This window comes from Ranitomeya variabilis, chromosome 4, assembly GCF_051348905.1.
Source record: "Ranitomeya variabilis isolate aRanVar5 chromosome 4, aRanVar5.hap1, whole genome shotgun sequence".
Classification (NCBI taxonomy): Eukaryota; Metazoa; Chordata; class Amphibia; order Anura; family Dendrobatidae; genus Ranitomeya; species Ranitomeya variabilis.
Genome location: NC_135235.1, coordinates 662,107,890 through 662,127,998, shown reverse-complemented (window position 1 = coordinate 662,127,998; position 20,109 = coordinate 662,107,890). Strand labels below are relative to the sequence as shown.

At 45.8% G+C, this 20,109-nt stretch overlaps 1 protein-coding gene across 3 annotated transcripts in view; it reads left to right on the top strand.

Moving 5' to 3' along the window:
• Positions 1-1,928: 1,928 nt before the first annotated feature.
• The window catches only part of LOC143766210 (uncharacterized), a 101,913-nt gene continuing 83,732 nt past the window's right edge, over positions 1,929-20,109 (top strand). The window contains exons 1-7 of one of the 3 annotated variants that reach the window (XM_077253702.1): positions 1,929-2,361; positions 2,449-2,612; positions 7,014-7,197; positions 7,323-7,502; positions 7,585-7,708; positions 7,792-7,889; positions 8,019-8,109. In XM_077253702.1, the coding sequence (XP_077109817.1) occupies positions 7,123-7,197; positions 7,323-7,502; positions 7,585-7,708; positions 7,792-7,889; positions 8,019-8,109 (568 nt within the window). In that variant the 5' untranslated portion in view covers positions 1,929-2,361; positions 2,449-2,612; positions 7,014-7,122. Of the gene's footprint in view, positions 2,362-2,448; positions 2,613-6,673; positions 7,198-7,322; positions 7,503-7,584; positions 7,709-7,791; positions 7,890-8,018; positions 8,110-20,109 lie in introns of those variants that run through there. The other 2 variants (XM_077253700.1, XM_077253701.1) reach the window with 2 other exon arrangements.

Sequence of the window (20,109 nt, the reverse complement as noted above, 5' to 3'; positions counted from 1 at the left end):
AGTGTGGAATATGCAAAAAAAAAAAAGGGGCTATGAGATGGTTTACTGTATGTAAACCATGTCTCATATCCTGTCGGGTTTGGGAAGGAGAAATGAAAAGCCGGCAATTGAATTACTGACTTTTCAATAACACCGCTGCGTATTTCTCGCAAGTCACACTGCTGGTCCGTGTGTAATCCGTATTTTTCTCGCCCCCATAGACTTTCATTGGCGATTTTTTTGCGCAATACGGTGATAAACGCAGCATGCTGTGATTTTCTACGGCCGTACAAGACCGTATAATACGGATCAGTAAAATACGGCTGATAGGAGCTGGGACATAGGGAATCATTGGGCCGTGTGTTATGCGTATTTTACGGGTGTATTTTCTGCGCTCATACGTCCGTAAAACGTGACGCCGGCCTTACACACACAGCTCAGCTCCGCCCACCTCATACACACACGGCTCCGCTCCGCACACCTCGTACACACACGGCTCCGCTCCGCACACCTCGTACACACACGGCTCCGCTCCGCACACCTCGTACACACACGGCTCCGCTCCGCACACCTCGTACACACACGGCTCCGCTCCGCACACCTCGTACACACACGGCTCCGCTCCGCACACCTCGTACACACACGGCTCCGCTCCGCACACCTCGTACACACACGGCTCCGCTCCGCACACCTCGTACACACACGGCTCCGCTCCGCACACCTCGTACACACACGGCTCCGCTCCGCACACCTCGTACACACACGGCTCCGCTCCGCACACCTCGTACACACACGGCTCCGCTCCGCACACCTCGTACACACACGGCTCCGCTCCGCACACCTCGTACACACACGGCTCCGCTCCGCACACCTCGTACACACACGGCTCCGCTCCGCACACCTCGTACACACACGGCTCCGCTCCGCACACCTCGTACACACACGGCTCCGCTCCGCACACCTCGTACACACACGGCTCCGCTCCGCACACCTCGTACACACACGGCTCCGCTCCGCACACCTCGTACACACACGGCTCCGCTCCGCACACCTCGTACACACACGGCTCCGCTCCGCACACCTCGTACACACACGGCTCCGCTCCGCACACCTCGTACACACACGGCTCCGCTCCGCACACCTCGTACACACACGGCTCCGCTCCGCACACCTCGTACACACACGGCTCCGCTCCGCACACCTCGTACACACACGGCTCCGCTCCGCACACCTCGTACACACACGGCTCCGCTCCGCACACCTCGTACACACACGGCTCCGCTCCGCACACCTCGTACACACACGGCTCCGCTCCGCACACCTCGTACACACACGGCTCCGCTCCGCACACCTCGTACACACACGGCTCCGCTCCGCACACCTCGTACACACACGGCTCCGCTCCGCACACCTCGTACACACACGGCTCCGCTCCGCACACCTCGTACACACACGGCTCCGCTCCGCACACCTCGTACACACACGGCTCCGCTCCGCACACCTCGTACACACACGGCTCCGCTCCGCACACCTCGTACACACACGGCTCCGCTCCGCACACCTCGTACACACACGGCTCCGCTCCGCACACCTCGTACACACACGGCTCCGCTCCGCACACCTCGTACACACACGGCTCCGCTCCGCACACCTCGTACACACACGGCTCCGCTCCGCACACCTCGTACACACACGGCTCCGCTCCGCACACCTCGTACACACACGGCTCCGCTCCGCACACCTCGTACACACACGGCTCTGCTACATCCACCCTGTAAACCCCTCCTGACCCCACACATAAACTTCCCCTCATCCAGCACCATGACAACCAGCACAGCAGAGTCCTGCATACACTGAGGCCCCTGATCATGTGACCCCTGACTCCTCCCCTCCTGTGACCTCATCACAGGTCCTGTGTGCACAGAGCAGCCAGCAACAGCGGAGCCCCCCAAAATCCCACCACGGGTCACTCCCCACACAGACAAGTAGGTCGACCACCACAGGGCCTCCCCCCAATAGCGAATAGCGATCGGCAAGTAGCATTTTTCACCCTGAAACCACTGACCTCCATGGCGTCCACAAGCTGTCATGCTGCTTTCCTTTGCCGCCTTGGAGAACACGCCCCCTCCCGATAGGACACGCCCCCGGAAATGACGTCACACCTGGAAGAAGCCCATACACTCTAGCATTTACCCTACAGGTGGAGGTAGGTGCTGGAGATTCCCCATTACTGGGCAGGGGGCAGTAACCCCTTCAGTGCTGAGACTACGGTGCCCTCTGCCTCCCTTATCTCTAGTGCTGGGACCTTTCTCCCATTTCTCTGTTTTGTCGCCATTTTCGGCTCCATATATTGTAACTGATCGGCTTCTCGTCATATATTTGGTGAGCAGGAGACAGACGGCCGCTCCTCTATTATCTCTCAGTAATAAATGTACAATTACTGTGGTAACAATCATTATTATTGTTTAGCGGCCTTCAGCTCGATCTGGAGCCATGAAGACTTGATGGCTGAACGATCTGTAGGAAGAGGAGAGGGGGAGATTGAGCTCACCGCACCTTGCAGTCTATTGCTGGACGCTGAAATCTGTGTGGAAAGTGCCGTTCCGTTGGTGAAGTTCAGCCAAGTAATGAAAGTGTGTGGAGGAATGAAATCTGCACATCCATCCAACAATAGACAAAATAGATCAAAAGTTTAGTGTAAAATCTTTAAAAACATGGAGTCCAAAGATATAAAAGAGACCTGGATGACCTGTGCTCAATCAGGGTGTGCGGGTTTCCTCTTCCCTGTTCAGAGTGATTACCTGCCTATTTAGCTGGTTCTCTGCCTCCAATTACAACCAGTTGTAGTTTATGCTCTGTGGTGTTTGTTTGCCCTGTGTTCCTTTTGCTTAGTCTTAAGGTACCTTCACACGAAGCGACGCTGCAGCGATAGCGACAACGATGTCGATCGCTGCAGCGTCGCTGTTTGGTCGCTGGAGAGCTGTCACACAGACCGCTCTCCAGCGATCAACTATGCCGAGGTCCCCTGGTAACCAGGGTAAACATCGGGTAACTAAGCGCAGGGCCGCGCTTAGTAACCCGATGTTTACCCTGGTTACCAGCGTAAAATCTAAAAAAAACAAACAGCACATACTTACATTCACGTCCCCCTGCGTCCACTTCCTGACTGACTGAGCGCCGTACAGTGAGAGCAGAGCGGTGACGTCACCGCTGTGCTGCTTTCACTTTCACTTTGCGGCGCTGAGTCAGAGGAGGAAGCAGACTGCAGGGGACGCAATGTGAGTATGTGCTGTTTGTTTTTTTTACATTTTACGCTAGTAACCAGGGTAAACATCGGGTAACTAAGCGCGGCCCTGCGCTTAGTAACCCGATGTTTACCCTGGTTACCAGTGTAAAATATCGCTGGTATCGTTGCTTTTGCTTTCAAACACAACGATACACAGCGATCGGACGACCAAATAAAGTTCTGGACTTTATTCAGCGACCAGCGACATCACAGCAGGATCCTGATCGCTGCTGCGTGTCAAAGAAACGATATCGCTAGCGAGGACGCTGCAACGTCACGGATTGCTAGCGATATCGTTATAATGTCGTTTCGTGTGAAGGTACCTTTAGGGTACTGTCACACAGATTTTGATCGCTACGACGGTACGATTCGTGACGTTCCAGCGATATCATTACGATATCGCAGTGTCTGACACGCAGCAGCGATCAGGGACCCTGCTGAGAATCGTACGTCGTAGCAGATCGTTTGGAACTTTCTTTCGTCGCTTGATCACCCGCTGACATCGCTGGATCGTTGTGTGTGACAGCGATCCAGCGATGTGTTCGCTTGTAACCAGGGTAAACATCGGGTAACTAAGCGCAGGGCCGCGCTTAGTAACCCGATGTTTACCCTGGTTACAAGCGTAAACGTAAAAAAAACAAACAGTACATACTTACATTCCGGTGTCAGTCCTCCGGCGTCTCAGCTTCTCTCCACTGTGTGAGCGCCGGCCAGCCGGAAAGCGAGCACAGCGGTGACGTCTGACGTCACCGCTCTGCTTTCCGGCTATGGCGCTTACACAGTGGAGAGAAGCAGAACGCCGGGGACAGACACCGGAATGTAAATATGTACTGTTTGTTTTTTTTACGTTTACGCTGGTAACCAGGGTAAACATCGGGTTACTAAGCGCAGCCCTGCGCTTAGTTACCCGATGTTTACCCTGGTTACCCGGGGACTTCGGCATCGCTCCAGCGCCGTGATTGCAAAGAGTGACCGCAGTCTACGACGCTGGAGCGATAATCATACGATCGCTGCGACGTCACGGATCGTGCCGTCGTAGCGATTAAAATGGTACTGTGTGACGGTACCCTTAGTTATATTGTTACTAGTGATGAGCGAATATACTCGTTACTTGAGATTTCCTGAGCATGCTCGGGTGTCCTCCGAGTATTTGTTAGTGCTCGGAGTTTTAGTTTTTCTTGCTGCAGCTGAATGATTTACATCTGTTAGCCAGCATAAGTACATGTGGGGGTTGCCTGGTTGCTAGGGAAAATACTCGGAGGACCCCCAAACATGCTCGGCAAATCTCGAGTAACGAGTATATTCGCTCATCACTAATTGTTACCCTACCTGGGACCTTGCTTCTGACCATATGTTTGTCTAGGCCCTCTGTCTTCATTCTCTGTCTTCCTGAAATCCTGACCGTGACCTGACTATGCCTTTGTCTTGCCCCTTTGTTTATGACGAGCTTTATTAGTATCTAATCCCGAACCTCTCAACTATCTAGCTTCCACGGCTTGCCTGTGAGCAGTGACTAGCTACATGCATATGTAATATATTTATTAGAGCTTTCCACGTACAGTAAGGTAGCCTAATGTCCAGCTATTACTTAGCACTACTTAACCCATCGCGCGGCACTAAACAAATGTAGATGGACGCGTTATGTCCAGCTTTCAAAGCAACAATGGCTAGAGTAAAGGCCCCGTCTCACATAGCGAGATCGCTGCTGAGTCACAAGTTTTGTGACGCAACAGCGACCTCAGTAGCGATCTCGCTATGTTTGACACGTACCAGCGACCAGGCCCCTGCTGTGAGATCGCTGGTCGTGTCGGAATGGCCTGGACCTTTTTTTGGTTGTTGAGGTCCCGCTGACATCGCTGAATCGGTGTGTGTGACACGGATTCAGCGATGTCTTCACTGGTAACCAGGGTAAACATTGGGTTACTAAGCGCAGGGCCGCGCTTAGTAACCCGATGTTTACCCTGGTTACCAAAAAAACAAACAGTACATACTCACCTTTCGGTGTCCGTCAGGTCCCTTGCCGTCTGCTTCCCGCTCTGACTGCCGCCGTACAGTGAGAGCAGAGCGCAGCGGTGACGTCACTGCTGTGCTCTCACTTCTCACTGTACGGCGGCACTCAGTCAGAGCGGGAAGCAGACGGCAAGGGACCTGACGGACACCGAAAGGTGAGTATGTACTGTTTTTTTTTTTTTGGTAACCAGGGTAAACATCGGGTTAATAAGCGCGGCCCTGCGCTTAGTAACCCGATGTTTACCCTGGTTACCCGGGTGCTGCAGGGGGACTTCGGCATCGTTGAAGACAGTTTCAACGATGCCGAAGTCGTTCCCCTGATTGTTGGTCGCTGGAGAGAGCGGTCTGTGTGACAGCTCCCCAGCGACCACACAACGACTTACCAACGATCACGGCCAGGTCGTATCGCTGGTCGTGATCGTTGGTGAATTATTTTGTGAGACGGGGCCTTAACGATGGCTACATCTGGGCAACCAACTTTAAGCTTTCCATTACTATTTTATAAATGTAGATTATAAAATATAGAGAACACGGTTCATTTATTCTGTAGCATTGATGTAACCTTCAGTAAGGTATTATACATAGAATTTGTTGAAGGCTTGCTTGTTTAGATGATAGTTTATAGTCCGGCTGCAACCTGAACTAACAGAAGTAGGCTCATCATCATTGCCGTCAGTCTTTTTATATGAGATGAAATTAGGCTCATCATTTTCAAAATTGTGTTTACTGCTGTCTTCTTTGTCTCTCCTAAAATAGAATAGAATTCTGTAATGCCTCTATCATTGAATTAAATCAAATTACTCAATTTCTTAACACCGGCCCACTTTCAACAACTGATTCCTCATCTTCGTCAGGAGACGATTGTGTGCTGTTATCACTCATTCTTCGTCTCTTCCTGTGTTATCATGCACCGACGCACGCTGCTCTACTTTACACAACCTAATGAGGTGGCATCTCTCGTCTTCACAGCTCCTCCCCTCGGCTACTCCTGTCTGGCGCTACTTATGAGATTGCCTCTGGCTCCCTGCACATACTTCCAGCCTGTGAAGAACAGCGTCTGCTCACTCAGGGAATGTTATAAGGAATATTCGTTCTACGACTTTTGAACAAAAATATCACATTACTTGGGAAGAAATATCGCCTTTATGACATCAATCTCAAAGTACCAGAACATTTGTAGAGTCTGTAAGGGAAACCACCGACTCCGTCTCTGACTTCTCAATTTCCCTGACTTCCAACTCTGACTCCATAACTTCGACTCCGACTTCATAGCACTGCCTCACAAGTGAGAATGTAAATAAAAGCTTAGATCCTTAGATCAGTAATAGAACATACATTTATAGGACATTTTATAGGATGTTTTAGTTTATTGAACTACTAAACCCAATTTATTATATATTTTTGGAGTCTGTCCATTTGATTCTGACTCCCCCAAAAAGGACACCGACTTCACGACTCTGACTTCACCTCAGACTCAACAGTGCCTCCATGGTAGTTAGCAGGAATCAGCACCCTGTAATCACCTAGATGAGACGGTCGCTATTGAACACAGTATCATAGGACTTAAACAACCCTTGCAATTAGTATTATGTAATAGAATGTGACAGTGAGAAAACTGCCGCTGCATCGTGATGTACAGTAACAGTAAAGTGATTTTCCAACCAATCGTAAATACAAAATTTTCACTATATTTTTTTATTTTTTCTTTATTAACTCCAGTAATTGTATTATTACACAGGATTCTTTATGATGCTACATCGGCTCATCTTCCCATTCAGATTCCAACAATATTGGATCCTCTCAGTGGAGATCTAGATAAAAGAATTTTTCTGATTTACCAATCAAGGATGGATAGAGACAGAGACAAGATGGAGAGGATATTACACCTCACCCTAGAAATCCTCTTCCGGCTTACTGGAGAGGTGAGAGATTCTGATGATGTCACATTACATTATTCTTATCTGTGGGAATAACGGACAGAACTGGAGAGGTGAGGACTCTGGAAATGTTTGTAGTGAGATTTATTAATGTGTCTCTCCATAATCAGGATTACACAGTAGTGAAGAAGACCTCTAGTGAGCGCTGTCAGGACCCTGTGTCTGAGGGATGGGGAAGACCCCTGAGCCCAATTATGGGTCCTCCACCTCACCCCCAGATCCATGAGGACATCAATAACCAGCAGTTCCTAAAACTCGCCTACAAGATGATTGAGCTGCTGACTGGAGAGGTGACACCGCTGGGAATGCTGGGACATTATACAGTAACGCTATGAAGGGATTGGGGGATGACAGTGTCATTGTATGTGTCAGGTTCCTATAAGGTGTCAGGATGTCACTGTCTATTTCTCCATGGAGGAGTGGGAGTATTTAGAAGGACACAAACATCTGTACAAGGACGTCATGATGGAGGTTCCCCAGCCCCTCACCTCACCAGGTAATAGACAGGACTAAATACACACGGCCTATAATTATCTGTATGTAAAGAATGAATTCAGTCCCTGTATGTGTTTCCTCCAGATCTATCCAGTAACAAGACAACACCAGAGAGATGTCCCCGTCCTCTTCTTCCACAGGACTGTAAACAAGAAAATCCAGATGTTCCTCAGGATCATCAGGTAGATGGAGAGAAGGCGTCATGAGATCTCCCCTATGATGTGTAGACGGCTGTAAAGGTCTTGTGCTCAGTTTTGTTTTATCCACCAGTTTTTTTTCTCTATCAGTGACTTTTACAATTTTTATTTCAGGGTGAAGAAATGGCACATTTTAATAATACAGATCCATATGTGAGGTGTGATAAACAGTGTAAAGAGGAGATTCCTACTTACGACTGCCCAGGTGAGTAGTAACCACTAAATGCAGAGAACTCACAGATGCTTCTCAGTCACTGGCTGTTATGATACTGGTGGAGCACGGCTGCAATCCAATGGCCGGAGAAGCATGAGCGGGGAACAGCAAGTGGTAGTGGAAGTTCTTGGAATTAGCACTAGGAATTGTAGGAACAGGAGAGTAAAGGAGTGTTGAAAGTCTGGGTAAGACATTTATCAGCAGCAGGAGACTGGAAGTTAGACTAAAGGCTAGACACATTATTCAAGCAATGAGTGTGAGCTCCATGTAGCTATAAGTAAGCCCACAAAGGAAGCCAGATGGTTTCCATAGGTCTAACATCGGCTTAATTAGTAAAGGGAGATGATAGAAACACAATAGAAGCCTCTAGTTGTGAGGAGTGGAAAAGCAGCTCAGTAATGAAAGTGAATAATAGCAGCCACTAAGGGTCATTTTGCAGTAAGAGAACAGAATCCTGACACCGGCTGTGTCTTTTATCAGCGGTGTAGTCCGGCCATATCCCAATCATGATGACCATTCTGTCCAGATGTTTTCCATTTTCCCTTTTGGCTATGTCCTATCACATTTGAAATGGGTTTTATATGTTCATCTTTCACTTACCTCACTTGCTGACTATACTTCTATGTAGACTCGGGTTTGGAGTTCCAGCTCCACTGCTAGGTGTTTTCTTTGTCAGGTAAGCCCCAGTTATTTTTCCTGCTGCAAACCTGTGAGTCTTCCTCCCCAGCGCCTTTCCCTTCTTCTCTATGTTTGGAGGTCTGGAAGGTTTCATTTATTCCGTTTGTTTGTTTTTTTTGTTCTCCTTATTTATCCCTTCCTATCCCTTGTGAACGTGTTGATAGTTTCTTACCCTGGGTTGTCGTATCTCCCTGCATGATTTCCTCTACCTTTGTTGGATTTGCTTGCGGCCTCCCCTCTGGTTCATCAGGAGGTACAGGAGACCCATCGATGGTCTTTCAGGGAGCCAGGTCCGAGGAGGTGTATTTAGTTATGCGACTAGGGCCTTTCTTAAGGTACCTTCACACGAAACGACTTTGTAACGATATCGCTAGCGATCCGTGACGTTGCAGCGTCCTCGCTAGCGATATCGTTTAGTTTGACACGCAGCAGCGATCAGGATCCTGCTGTGATGTTGCTGGTCGCTGAATAAAGTCCAGAACTTTATTTGGTCGTCCGATCGCCGTGTATCGTTGTGTTTGAAAGCAAAAGCAACGATACCAGCGATGTTTTACACTGGTAACCAGGGTAAACATCGGGTTACTAAGCGCAGGGCCGCGCTTAGTAACCCGATGTTTACCCTGGTTACCAGCGTAAAAGTAAAAAAAACAAACAGTACATGCTCACCTGCGCGTCCCCCAGCGTCTGCTTCCTGACACTTACTGAGCGCCGGCCCTAAAGTGAAAGTGAAAGCACAGCGGTGACGTCACCGCTCTGCTGTTAGGGCCGGAGCTCAGTCAGTGTCAGGAAGCGGACGCTGGGGGACGCGCAGGTGAGCATGTACTGTTTGTTTTTTTTACTTTTACGCTGGTAACCAGGGTAAACATCGGGTTACTAAGCGCGGCCCTGCGCTTAGCAACCCGATGTTTACCCTGGTTACCCGGGGACCTCGGCATCGTTGGTCGCTGGAGAGCGGTCTGTGTGACAGCTCCCCAGCGATCAAACAGCGACGCTGCAGCGATCGGCATCGTTGTCGCTATCGCTGCAGCGTCGCTTCGTGTGAAGGTACCTTTAGTCTGCACAGGGACTACTTGGGTACAGATGCAGTTTCTATGGTAGTCGGTAGTTCTTTCCCTCTTTTGTTACGTGTGTGTGATCAAACACTCTACAAATCTGGTTTAGCGTTAGAACTCTTCCCCCTAAACATATGTTCTGGTTTGTGATGTATCTTTTTTTTGTCCTATGTTTTTTTTTTCACAGGTTCATTCTGTATTTGATTGTGATAGGATTTCCCTACCCCACACTTATGATTCTGCAACTCCTTGATAGTCTTTAAAAAAAGGTCTTCCCTGCCTATACCAAATGCCCAACATCTAAATTTAAGACACCTCAGCTCTATTTTAGTATGTTCTCTTTAAATGTCTAATATTTCTTCCATTGAAACTCACCTGACAAAAATATTACCACAAGGATAGTTTGGAGTACCAAGTCGCATACTCTTAATTACTCCAGAGATGGTTCTCTACTTCCGATTTTTTTTACTTATGAAGACTGTGGAGTTTGATCATGTCAGTAGATCTGTTATTGTCTATAGCAACTTTTTTTTAATACTGTAGTTAGTTCCCAAAAATGCTCTGATGTAATCACTTCCAGCAGCCAGTTTTATGTTCCCCCATTTTCATATCAGACATGTCACTTTGTGGTGATAACTTTGGATGCTTCTTCTGATTGCAATGATTCTGAAATACTTTTTCCGTGACACATTGTACTTTATGTTTATGGTAATTTTAGGTTGATATATTTTGCGTTTATTTTAGAAAATGCCTGAAAATTGCCAAATAACTTAGAAAGATTTGTAATTTTGAAACTTTTTAAATTTGAATGCTCCTTAATTAGATCGTGATATCACACAAAATAGTTAATAACGTTTACTGTACTTCTTCTTTAGGTCGGCAACATTTTTCCAAAATCCCCTTTTATTTATTCAACATGCTTTTATTTATTTATTTTTTCAGGATGATATAAGGCTTTCAAGTTTAACAATAAGTTTCTATATGTTAAATTATATTTACAGAACTATTTTTTACCCCCTTCACCCCAAGGCCTGTTTTCATCTTCCTGACCAGCCCAATATTTACAGTTCTGACCACTATCAGTTTATGAGGTCATAACTCTGGAACGCTTCAATGGATCCCACTGATTCATGTTTGGAGAGCCCCTGATGTGCCTAAACAGTAGAAACCCGCTAACAAGTGACACCATTTTGGAAACTAGACCCCTTTGGGAACTTACCTAGATGTGTATTGAACACCATGAACCCCCAGGTGTTTCAAAGAAGTTTATAAAGTAGAACTGTGAAAATTAAAAAAAATCACATTTCTCTGACGCCCATGACTGCACCACGGAGAGAGGGGGATCCGCCCACCAAGGACAGGAAACCTACAGATAAAAAGGCGGTACCTCTCTCCTGCATCAGTTGGTTTCCTGTCCTTGATAGGAGACCTACAGATTCACCTCCGTCAGAGGAAAAGATTCGTCGTGGGAATTCCGGGGCCAATCAGCTCGATTCTGGCAGCGGGGGCCCCCCTGCCTTGGCTGGTGTGGTGACCCGAAGCGCCACCGCTGGGGCTAGTAGGCCTTTAGGGTGCGCGGAGAGAGGTGGCAGGACCTCGGCCACCTCTCTAGGTAAGACTCACCAGCAGCAGCAGTATCCAAGGGGGTTCCCTCTATGGATAAGAGCCGGTGTCTTGCTCCCTAGCGTCAGTCTGCGGTTCCTGGGGGTTCCGAGGAGTCCAGCATGCGGTGATGCGCGGCGCCATCTTGCCCCCATCTGCGCACGCGCGAGATCGAGCGGGGGTGGTTAGTGAACTTAAAAAAAATCCAGATTGTTACCATGCCAAATCCAGGAGTACCTGGGCCTTACTCTGGACTCTATAAAACAAGAATTCCGTCTTCCAGAGGAAAAAATTCAAAACATCATAAGACTGGTATCCAGAAGGCGAGACACCCCCTCCATAACCCTCCGCCAAGCAATGTCCCTCTTGGGATCCATGACAGCCTGCATCCCTGCAGTCCAATGGGCTCAGTTACACTCAATAGAGCTTCAATGGCAAATCTTGTCAGAAGAAGTCTCTCTAAAAGGGAATTTAGAAAGTCAGCTCAATTTATCTCCAAACACAATTCAGTCACTAAGTTGGTGGACATCGCAAGGCAGTCTCTCAATTTCTCAAGGAATCCCGTGGGTAACTCCAGTCTCACAGATAGTAACAACAGATGCAAGTCCCAGCGGGTGGGGGGCACACCTGAACGACCTGTTAGCTCAGGAGGGCTTGGCCACCATATCTGAAAAAAGTGTCCTCCAATATGAAGGAACTACTGGCAGTCAAGTTTGCACTATTAGAGTTCCTGGGTCCCCTTCGGTCTCACCATGTCAGAATTATGTCGGACAACAAAGTGGTGATAGCGTATCTAAATCACCAAGGGGGTACCCGTTCTCGAAGTCTGATGGAGATGACCAGATCAATCTTCCACATAGCCGAAACCAACCTTCAATCCCTATCGGGTCTTCATATAAAGGGGGTGGACAACTACAGAGCAGATTACCTAAGTCGCTCTCGCTTGAAACAGGGGGAATGGGAGCTGAATCAGTCAGTGTTCACTCAGATCTCGGTAAAATGGGGCACACCAAACAGAGACCTTTTTGCAAACCATCTAAACAAAAAAGTGGACACCTTTTGCTCAATAACACCGTTGGGGAGCCCTGTTTCTCTAGATGCGTTCCTGATCTCCTGGAACCATCAACTAGCATATGCTTTTCCCCCTATTGCTCTGATTCCGGCAGTGCTGAGGAAGATTCGGGAGGACGGGGCTCACATAATCTTGATAGCCCCGTTCTGGCCGAAGAGGCCTTGGTTTTCCTGGATGATGAGGATGTCCATCTCCGATCCATGGGTACTACCAGATCTCCCAAACCTCCTCTCCCAAGGCCCAGTTCATCATCCACAGGTGACAAGTTTGCACTTGACAGCTTGGCATTTGAAAGGGAGTTACTAGAAAACAGGGTTTTTTTTCCGGGGCTGGTATCTACACTGCTACAAAGTAGAAAACCCGTTACAACCAAACAATATGGGAAAGTATGGAAAAAATTCCTTTCATCTTCAGGTGCCAAAATGGGGGAGGTCATCCCTCTTAAAGGCATGCTTGAGTTTCTGCAGAATGGGTTAGAGTTGGGTCTGGCCACAAGCACCTTGAAAGTCCATGTAGCGGCTCTAGGAGCTTTATTCAACTATGATTTGGCAGGGAATCGATGGATTTCTAGATTCATCAAAGCAGCCGGTAGATCAAGGCCTCTACCTGTGAAAATTACCCCTCAGTGGGATCTAAATTTAGTCCTTAGAGCATTATCTAAACCTCCCTTTGAACCCTTAGCGGATGCTCCAATTAAAATCTTATCCCTTAAGACTTCCTTGCTCGTTGCTCTCACTTCTGCACGCAGGGTCAGTGATATCCAGGCCCTATCCGCTAACCCCCCATTCACGCAAATCCTTGATGATAGGGTCATCCTAAAAACTGACCCGGCATATCTCCCGAAAGTGGCATCCCGTTTTCATCGGACACAAGAAATATCTCTGCCCTCCTTCTGTCCTAATCCCAAAAACAAAGAGTCATTACATACATTAGATGTGAGGAGATGCCTGATGCATTACATAGAAGCCACTAGGGAGAGTAGGGAGGATGCCTCTCTCTTTGTATGTTTTCAGGGCATCTAAGGGCACCCTGGCAAGATGGATTACAGAAGCCATCAGCCTGTCATACTCATCGAGTGGCGTACCCGTCCCGGGAAATATCAAGGCGCACTCAACGAGAGCAGTGGCAACCTCTTGGGCGGAGAAGGCCGGAGCTTTGATTGAGCAGATATGTAAAGCTGCTACCTGGTCTTCACCGTCCACTTTCTATAGGCACTATAGATTGGACCTTATCTCCTCTTCAGACCTTACCTTCGGTAAAAGGGTTCTGGAAGCCGTGGTCCCTCCCTAATGTACAAATCTCTATAATTCTCTCTGTGGTGCCGTCATGGGCGTCAGAGAAAAATATAGTTCTTACCGATAACAGTATTTCTCTCAGCCCATGACGGCACCCGTACATTCCCTCCCTTCACTTCTTGGGTGTGCACGTTAATATAGTGCTTTATGCTAATAGTATAAATAGTCACGCGGTATCTCAATTAAGTCTTTAAGTAATGTTAAAAGCAAGTCTCTATTCATAGTCTCCCATCGTTCTCTAGTAAACAACTGATGCAGGAGAGAAGTACTGCCTTTTTATCTGTAGGTTTCCTGTCCTTGGTGGGCGGATCCCCCTCTCTCCGTGGTGCAGTCATGGGCTCAGAGAAATACCGTTATCGGTAAGACCTATATTTTTTTTCTCTCAAAAATCTCTTCTGGCTCCAAATTTTGCATTTTCATAAGGGTAAAATGAGAAATTGCTCCATACAATTTGTTGTGCAATTTATTCTGAGTGTGCAGATACCCAATATGTGGAGGAAAAAACTGTTTTAGTGCACGACAGGGCTTGGAAGGGAAGGAGCGCCATTTGACTTTTTGAATGTAAAACTTCCTGGAATAATTAGAGGTTGCCATGTCGGGTTTGGAGAGGCCCTGATGTGCCTAAACAGTGGAAACCACCAACAAGTGACAACATTTTGGAAACTAGACCCCTTTGGGAACTTATCTAGATGTGTGGTGAGCACCTTGAACCCCCAGGTGCTTCACAGAAGTTTATAACGTTAAGCTGTGAAAATAAAAAAAATTAAAAAATTTCCTGCCCTTTTTTTAGCTCCAAATTTTGTATTTTCACAACTGTAACAGGAGAAAATGGACTCCAAAAATTTGTTTTGTAATTTCTCCTGAGTTTACTGAGACCCCATATGTGGTCAAAAACTACTTTTGAGGCACAGTGCAAAGCTCAGAAGGGAAGTAGCGCCAAATTAGAATGCAGATTTTGCTGCACTGGTTTGAGGGTACCATGTCACATTGGCAGAACCCCTGAGGTGCCAGAACAACAGAACCCCCCATAAGTGACCCCATTTTACAAACTAAACCTCTCAATTAATTAATCTAGGGTTGCAGTGATTATTTTGACACCAAATGTGTGTCACAGGATTTTATACCATTGGGCAGTGAAGAAAAAATAATGTACATGTTTACCACCAAAATTGTGTTACCCCCAACTTTTACATTTTCATACTGGAAGATTGGTAAAAATGTCACCAAAATGTGTCCCATAATTTCTGCTGAATGTAGAAATACCCCATATGTGGCTGTACAGTACTGTTTAGTCATACGAAAGACTCGCAAAGGATTGAGAGCTATTTGCCTCCTGGAGCGCAGATTTTCCTAGAATAGTTTGCAGACTCCATGTACAGAGTTCCTAAGTGCTAGAAAAGCAGACACCCCCCTCAAGTGACCCCATTTTGGAATTTTTACCACTTTGAGAATTTATCTACAGCTGTAGTGACGATTTTGACTCCATGGTGTTTTCCATAAACAAGGAGCAGTGGATGTTGCTGAGTGGAAACTGCCGTTGTAGTGACAAGTACGTTGCAGTCACCAGTACGTTATGCCCAGCTCATGCATCTGGAGAAAAGCACCTGTAAATTAGGTGGGTTCTCATCACTACAGAAATGCCGAACATGTGGGCGCTAAATGTGGTTTAGGCACACTGGGGCTCAGAAGGGAGGGGGCATTTGGATTTGGGAGCAGAGAATTTACTGAATTTCTTTTGGGGGGTGAGGAGCCATTTTGCTTTTCCAGAGCCTTTGTGCTACCAGTAACGTGTAAGCCACTATATTTCCATTAACAGATGACAGACCTGAGTGGGGACTTGCTTTTTTGTGGGTTGCGTTGTCCCGCTTGTCACTTTTTAACCCCTGTAACCCCTATACATAGAACTGAACTTATACTGGTACCCGTAAGCTGGGGCCATGGTGTTAGCTGCTGTTCTGTGGTGCATGATATCAAGGAGAAAAGTCAGGTAGTTGGGTCAGGATTAGGAGAACAGACAAAAAAACAAAATAAGCTGTGCAGTCGGAATCATGGAGTCGGCATCGACTTTGGTGGAGTCGGTATAAATTGAACTGACTCCTAAAATATATAATAAATTGGGTACAGTAGTTCAATGCAGGATGTGATGTACTTTTTTTTATAATTTGGGAAAGTTATTGAGATGTCCTATAAATGTCTATTACTGATCAAGGAAGAAATATATCTTGGTACCGTGTTAGCCAGTAGATAGAAAAATATTTAGAATTGAGAGTCCTCAGTGGTTGATACCTTTTAATGGCTAACTGAAAAGATGGTAACAAATTGCAAGCTTTCGAGACTACATACGTCTCTTCATCAGGCTCTTTCATTACTGATCAAAGGATTTAGGCTTTTAGTTGGTATGAATCTGTGCTGTATTTTATGTACATGCTCCTTTGTCGAGTTGGAGTCAGGGAAATTGAGGACTCTGAGTCGGAGGTTTGTCTTATTGACTCTACAGCCTTGTTGCACACACAATTATACTGCCAGACTGGATGATATTACAGGTTCCTGCGACATCTATCTTTTGTCTCAAAGGACAAGACTGCTATTCTTGCCCATACTCTCTTTTTTTTTCAAACCCATGAAAATGTTACATCTATGAAGCTATAAAATATATCCATGGATCTGGAATCACCAAACCTTCCTCAGTTTTGTCCCTTTTGAAGTGACGCCAATTTTATCCTTGCATTTCACTTGCATCATATCAGTTCTCTGAACAACGACTGCACCTTCCGGAATATGGGAGGAGGGATCCAACATGGGGAATTGTGAAGAGAACACAACAATTGTGACATCAAAATCATTTTAATGATATTCCCCCGACCTATTACAGATAGAGGCAATTTGCACCACGCATTTTTTTTAAATCTATCTAGTAAAGGGTTAATTTAACACTGTATAGTCTTTAATATTTGAACCGACTACCACACCGAGATATTTAACCCCTTGGTGACCACCAATACGTCTTTTTTACTGACCAAGAGACTAGCATCCCCCGACGGGTGACAATCCAGCAGCTGTCGGCTGTCCACTATAGCTGACAACTTGCTGCATCAGCCACGATCAGTGTTGATACTGACTATAGTAGTTTAACCCCTTAAATGCTGCTGTAGAAAATGACTAAAGCATCGAGATAGTTAATCGGCACCCTGAGATCTTGATCATAGTAACATAGTTAGTAAGGCCGAAAAAAGACATTTGTCCATCCAGTTCAGCCTATATTCCATCATAATAAATCCCCAGATCTACGTCCTTCTACAGAACCTAATAACTGTATGATACAATATTGTTCTGCTCCAGGAAGACATTCAGGCCTCTCTTGAACCCCTCGACTGAGTTCGCCATCACCACCTCCTCAGGCAAGCAATTCCAGATTCTCACTGCCCTAAAAGTAAAGAATCCTCTTCTATGTTGGTGGAAAAACCTTCTCTCTTCCAGACGCACGATCTTGATCGTGTGGTCCTGATGTTTGCCATGGCATTTCATGGCCAAATAGCGGCCTTAGAGTCTGCCGGCTACAGTGGCCTGTTCAGAAGTTATCAACATTTAGGTGGTAAAAATAAGCTTCATTCATGTCATGCCATTTTGCATTAATTACTGAAAAGCCCTTGAAGGGTTAGTAAACTACCTGAAAGCAATTTTGAATACGTTGATATACGCTGTATTTAAAATGGTATAATTTTTGTTGGGTTTCCAATACATAGGACCCACAAAGTCACTTCAAACCTGGCTAGGTTCCTAAAAAAAATAAGTTTTGTAAATTCCTTGAAAAAAATGAAAAATTACTGCTACATTGTTAAACCTTCTAAAATGATAACAAAATAAAAGAACATTTCACAAATGGTGCTGATGTAAAGCAAACATGAGGAAAATGTTATGTATTAATGTTTTTTCTGGCGTGACTGGATTAAAGGAATAATCATTCAAAGTTTGAAAATTGCAAATTTTTGTACTTTTTTTTATTATATATTATAAACAAATTTCAGAAAATATTGACATAAATTTACAACTATCATAAAATACAATATGTCAAGAAAAACCAGCCTCCAAATCAATGGGACATGTTGAAGTGTTCCAGAGTTATTACCACATAAATTGATACTGGTCAAATTTCAGAAATTTGGCCCAGACACTAAGGGATCAAACTGTTCCACCACTTGTATCTGAACTTGTGCAATTGCATCCATATGTGGGAGAAGATCCAGTGGTTATATAGATGACCTATCCCATTTTGATTTTTAGGCCTGATCTCTGACCAAACTCCTTTTATATCTGTGATTATTTGTCCAAAAGATTACTCTACAGTAGTGATGAGTGAGTGTACTCGTTGCTCGGGTTTTCCTCCCCAGCACGCTCGGGTGATCTCCGAGTATTTGTTAGTGTTCGGAGATTTAGTTTTCACTGCGCCAGCTGAATGATTTACAGCTACTAGCCAGGCTGAGTACATGTGGGGGTTGCCTGGTTGCTAGGGAATCCCCACACGTAATCAAGCTGGCTAATAGCTGTAAATCATTCAGCTATGGCGATGAAAACGAAATCTCCGAGCACTAACAAATACTCAAAGACCACCCAAGCGTGCTCGGGAAAACCCGAGCAATGAGTATACTCGCTCTTCACTACAGCTCTGGCAAAAATTAAGAGACCACCACATCAAAACCCTGTCATGGGCAGCCCAATCTCCAGACCTGAACCCCATTGAAAACCTTTTGAATGTAATCAAGAGGATGATGGATGGTCACAAGCCATCAAACAAAGAACTGCTTAAATTTTTTGATCCAGAAGCAGTGTGAAAGACTGGTGGAAAGCATGACAAGACACATGAAGGTTGTGATTAAAAATCATGGTTATTCCACAAAATATTGATTTCTAAACTCTTCCGGAGTTAAAACATTAGTATTGTTTCTAAATGATTATGAACTTGTTTTATTTGCATTATTTGAAGTCTGAAAGCACTGTTTTTTTCTAATTTGGACCACTTCTCCTTTTCAGAAAAAAACAACAAAATGTATTGCTTGGAAATTCGGAGACATGTTGTCAGAAGTTTATAGAATAAAAGAACAATTTACCGTATATACTCGAGTATAAGCCGAGATTTTCAGCCCATTTTTTTAGGCTGAAAGTGCCCCTCTCGGCTTATACTTGAGTAGTTGTCCTAGGGGGTCGGCGGGAGAGGGGGAGCGGCAGCTGTCAAATCTTACTTACTTGCTCCCAGTGCGTCTCTGCATGTCCCTGCTTCTCCGGCGCCCACAGCTCTTCCTTTATTCAGCGGTCACGTGGTACCACTCATTAAAGTAATGAATATGGACGCATATTCATTACTTTAATGAGCGGTACGATGTGACTGCTGAACAAAATAAGAAGCTGCCGGCTCCCGGAGAGCATCTGTCAGTGAGAAGCTGACAGGGACCACGCCGGGAGCAGGTAAGTATAACGGGGGAGGTGAGCATTGTGCAATATTCACCTGTCTTTGTTCCACCGCTGCGCGCCGCTCCGTCTTCCGCGTCCTCTGGCTGTGACTTTTAGGTCAGAAGGCGCGATGACGTGTTTAGTGGAACGGGGACAGGTGAATATCGCAAGTGCCGGTGTCCCCGCCTGCTCAGGACAAGAAGTGAATATGTAATTTTTTTTTTTTTTTTTCGCAGCAGCATATGGGGCAAATATTTCTATGGAGCATCTTATGGGGCCATAATCAACCTTTATGCAGCATTATATGGGGCACATTTCCTATGGAGCATCTTATGGGGCCATAATCAAACTTTATGCAGGATTGTATGGGGCAAATGTTTCTATGGAGCATCTTATGGGGCCATAATCAATCTTTGTGTAGCATTATATGGGGCATATTTTTGTATGAAGCATCTTATGGGGCCCATCATAAACTTTATGGAGCATTATATGGGCCATATTTTATTATGGAGCATCTTATGAGGCCCATCTTGAACTTTATGGAGCATTATATGGGGCTCCTGATTCAATATGGATATTCAAAAACACTTAACCTACTGATGTCTCATTTAATTTTACTTTTATTGGTATCTATTTTTATTTTTGAAATTTACCAGTAGCTGCTGCATTTTCCACCCTAGGCTTATACTCGAGTCATTAAGTTTTCCCAGTTTTTTGTGGCAAAATTAGGGTTCACAGCTTATACTCAGGTCGGCTTATACTCAAGTATATACGGTACATTTTACTAAAAAATATACTTATAAAGAGAAAAATCAGACAAACTGAAAATTTTGCAGTGGCCTCTTAA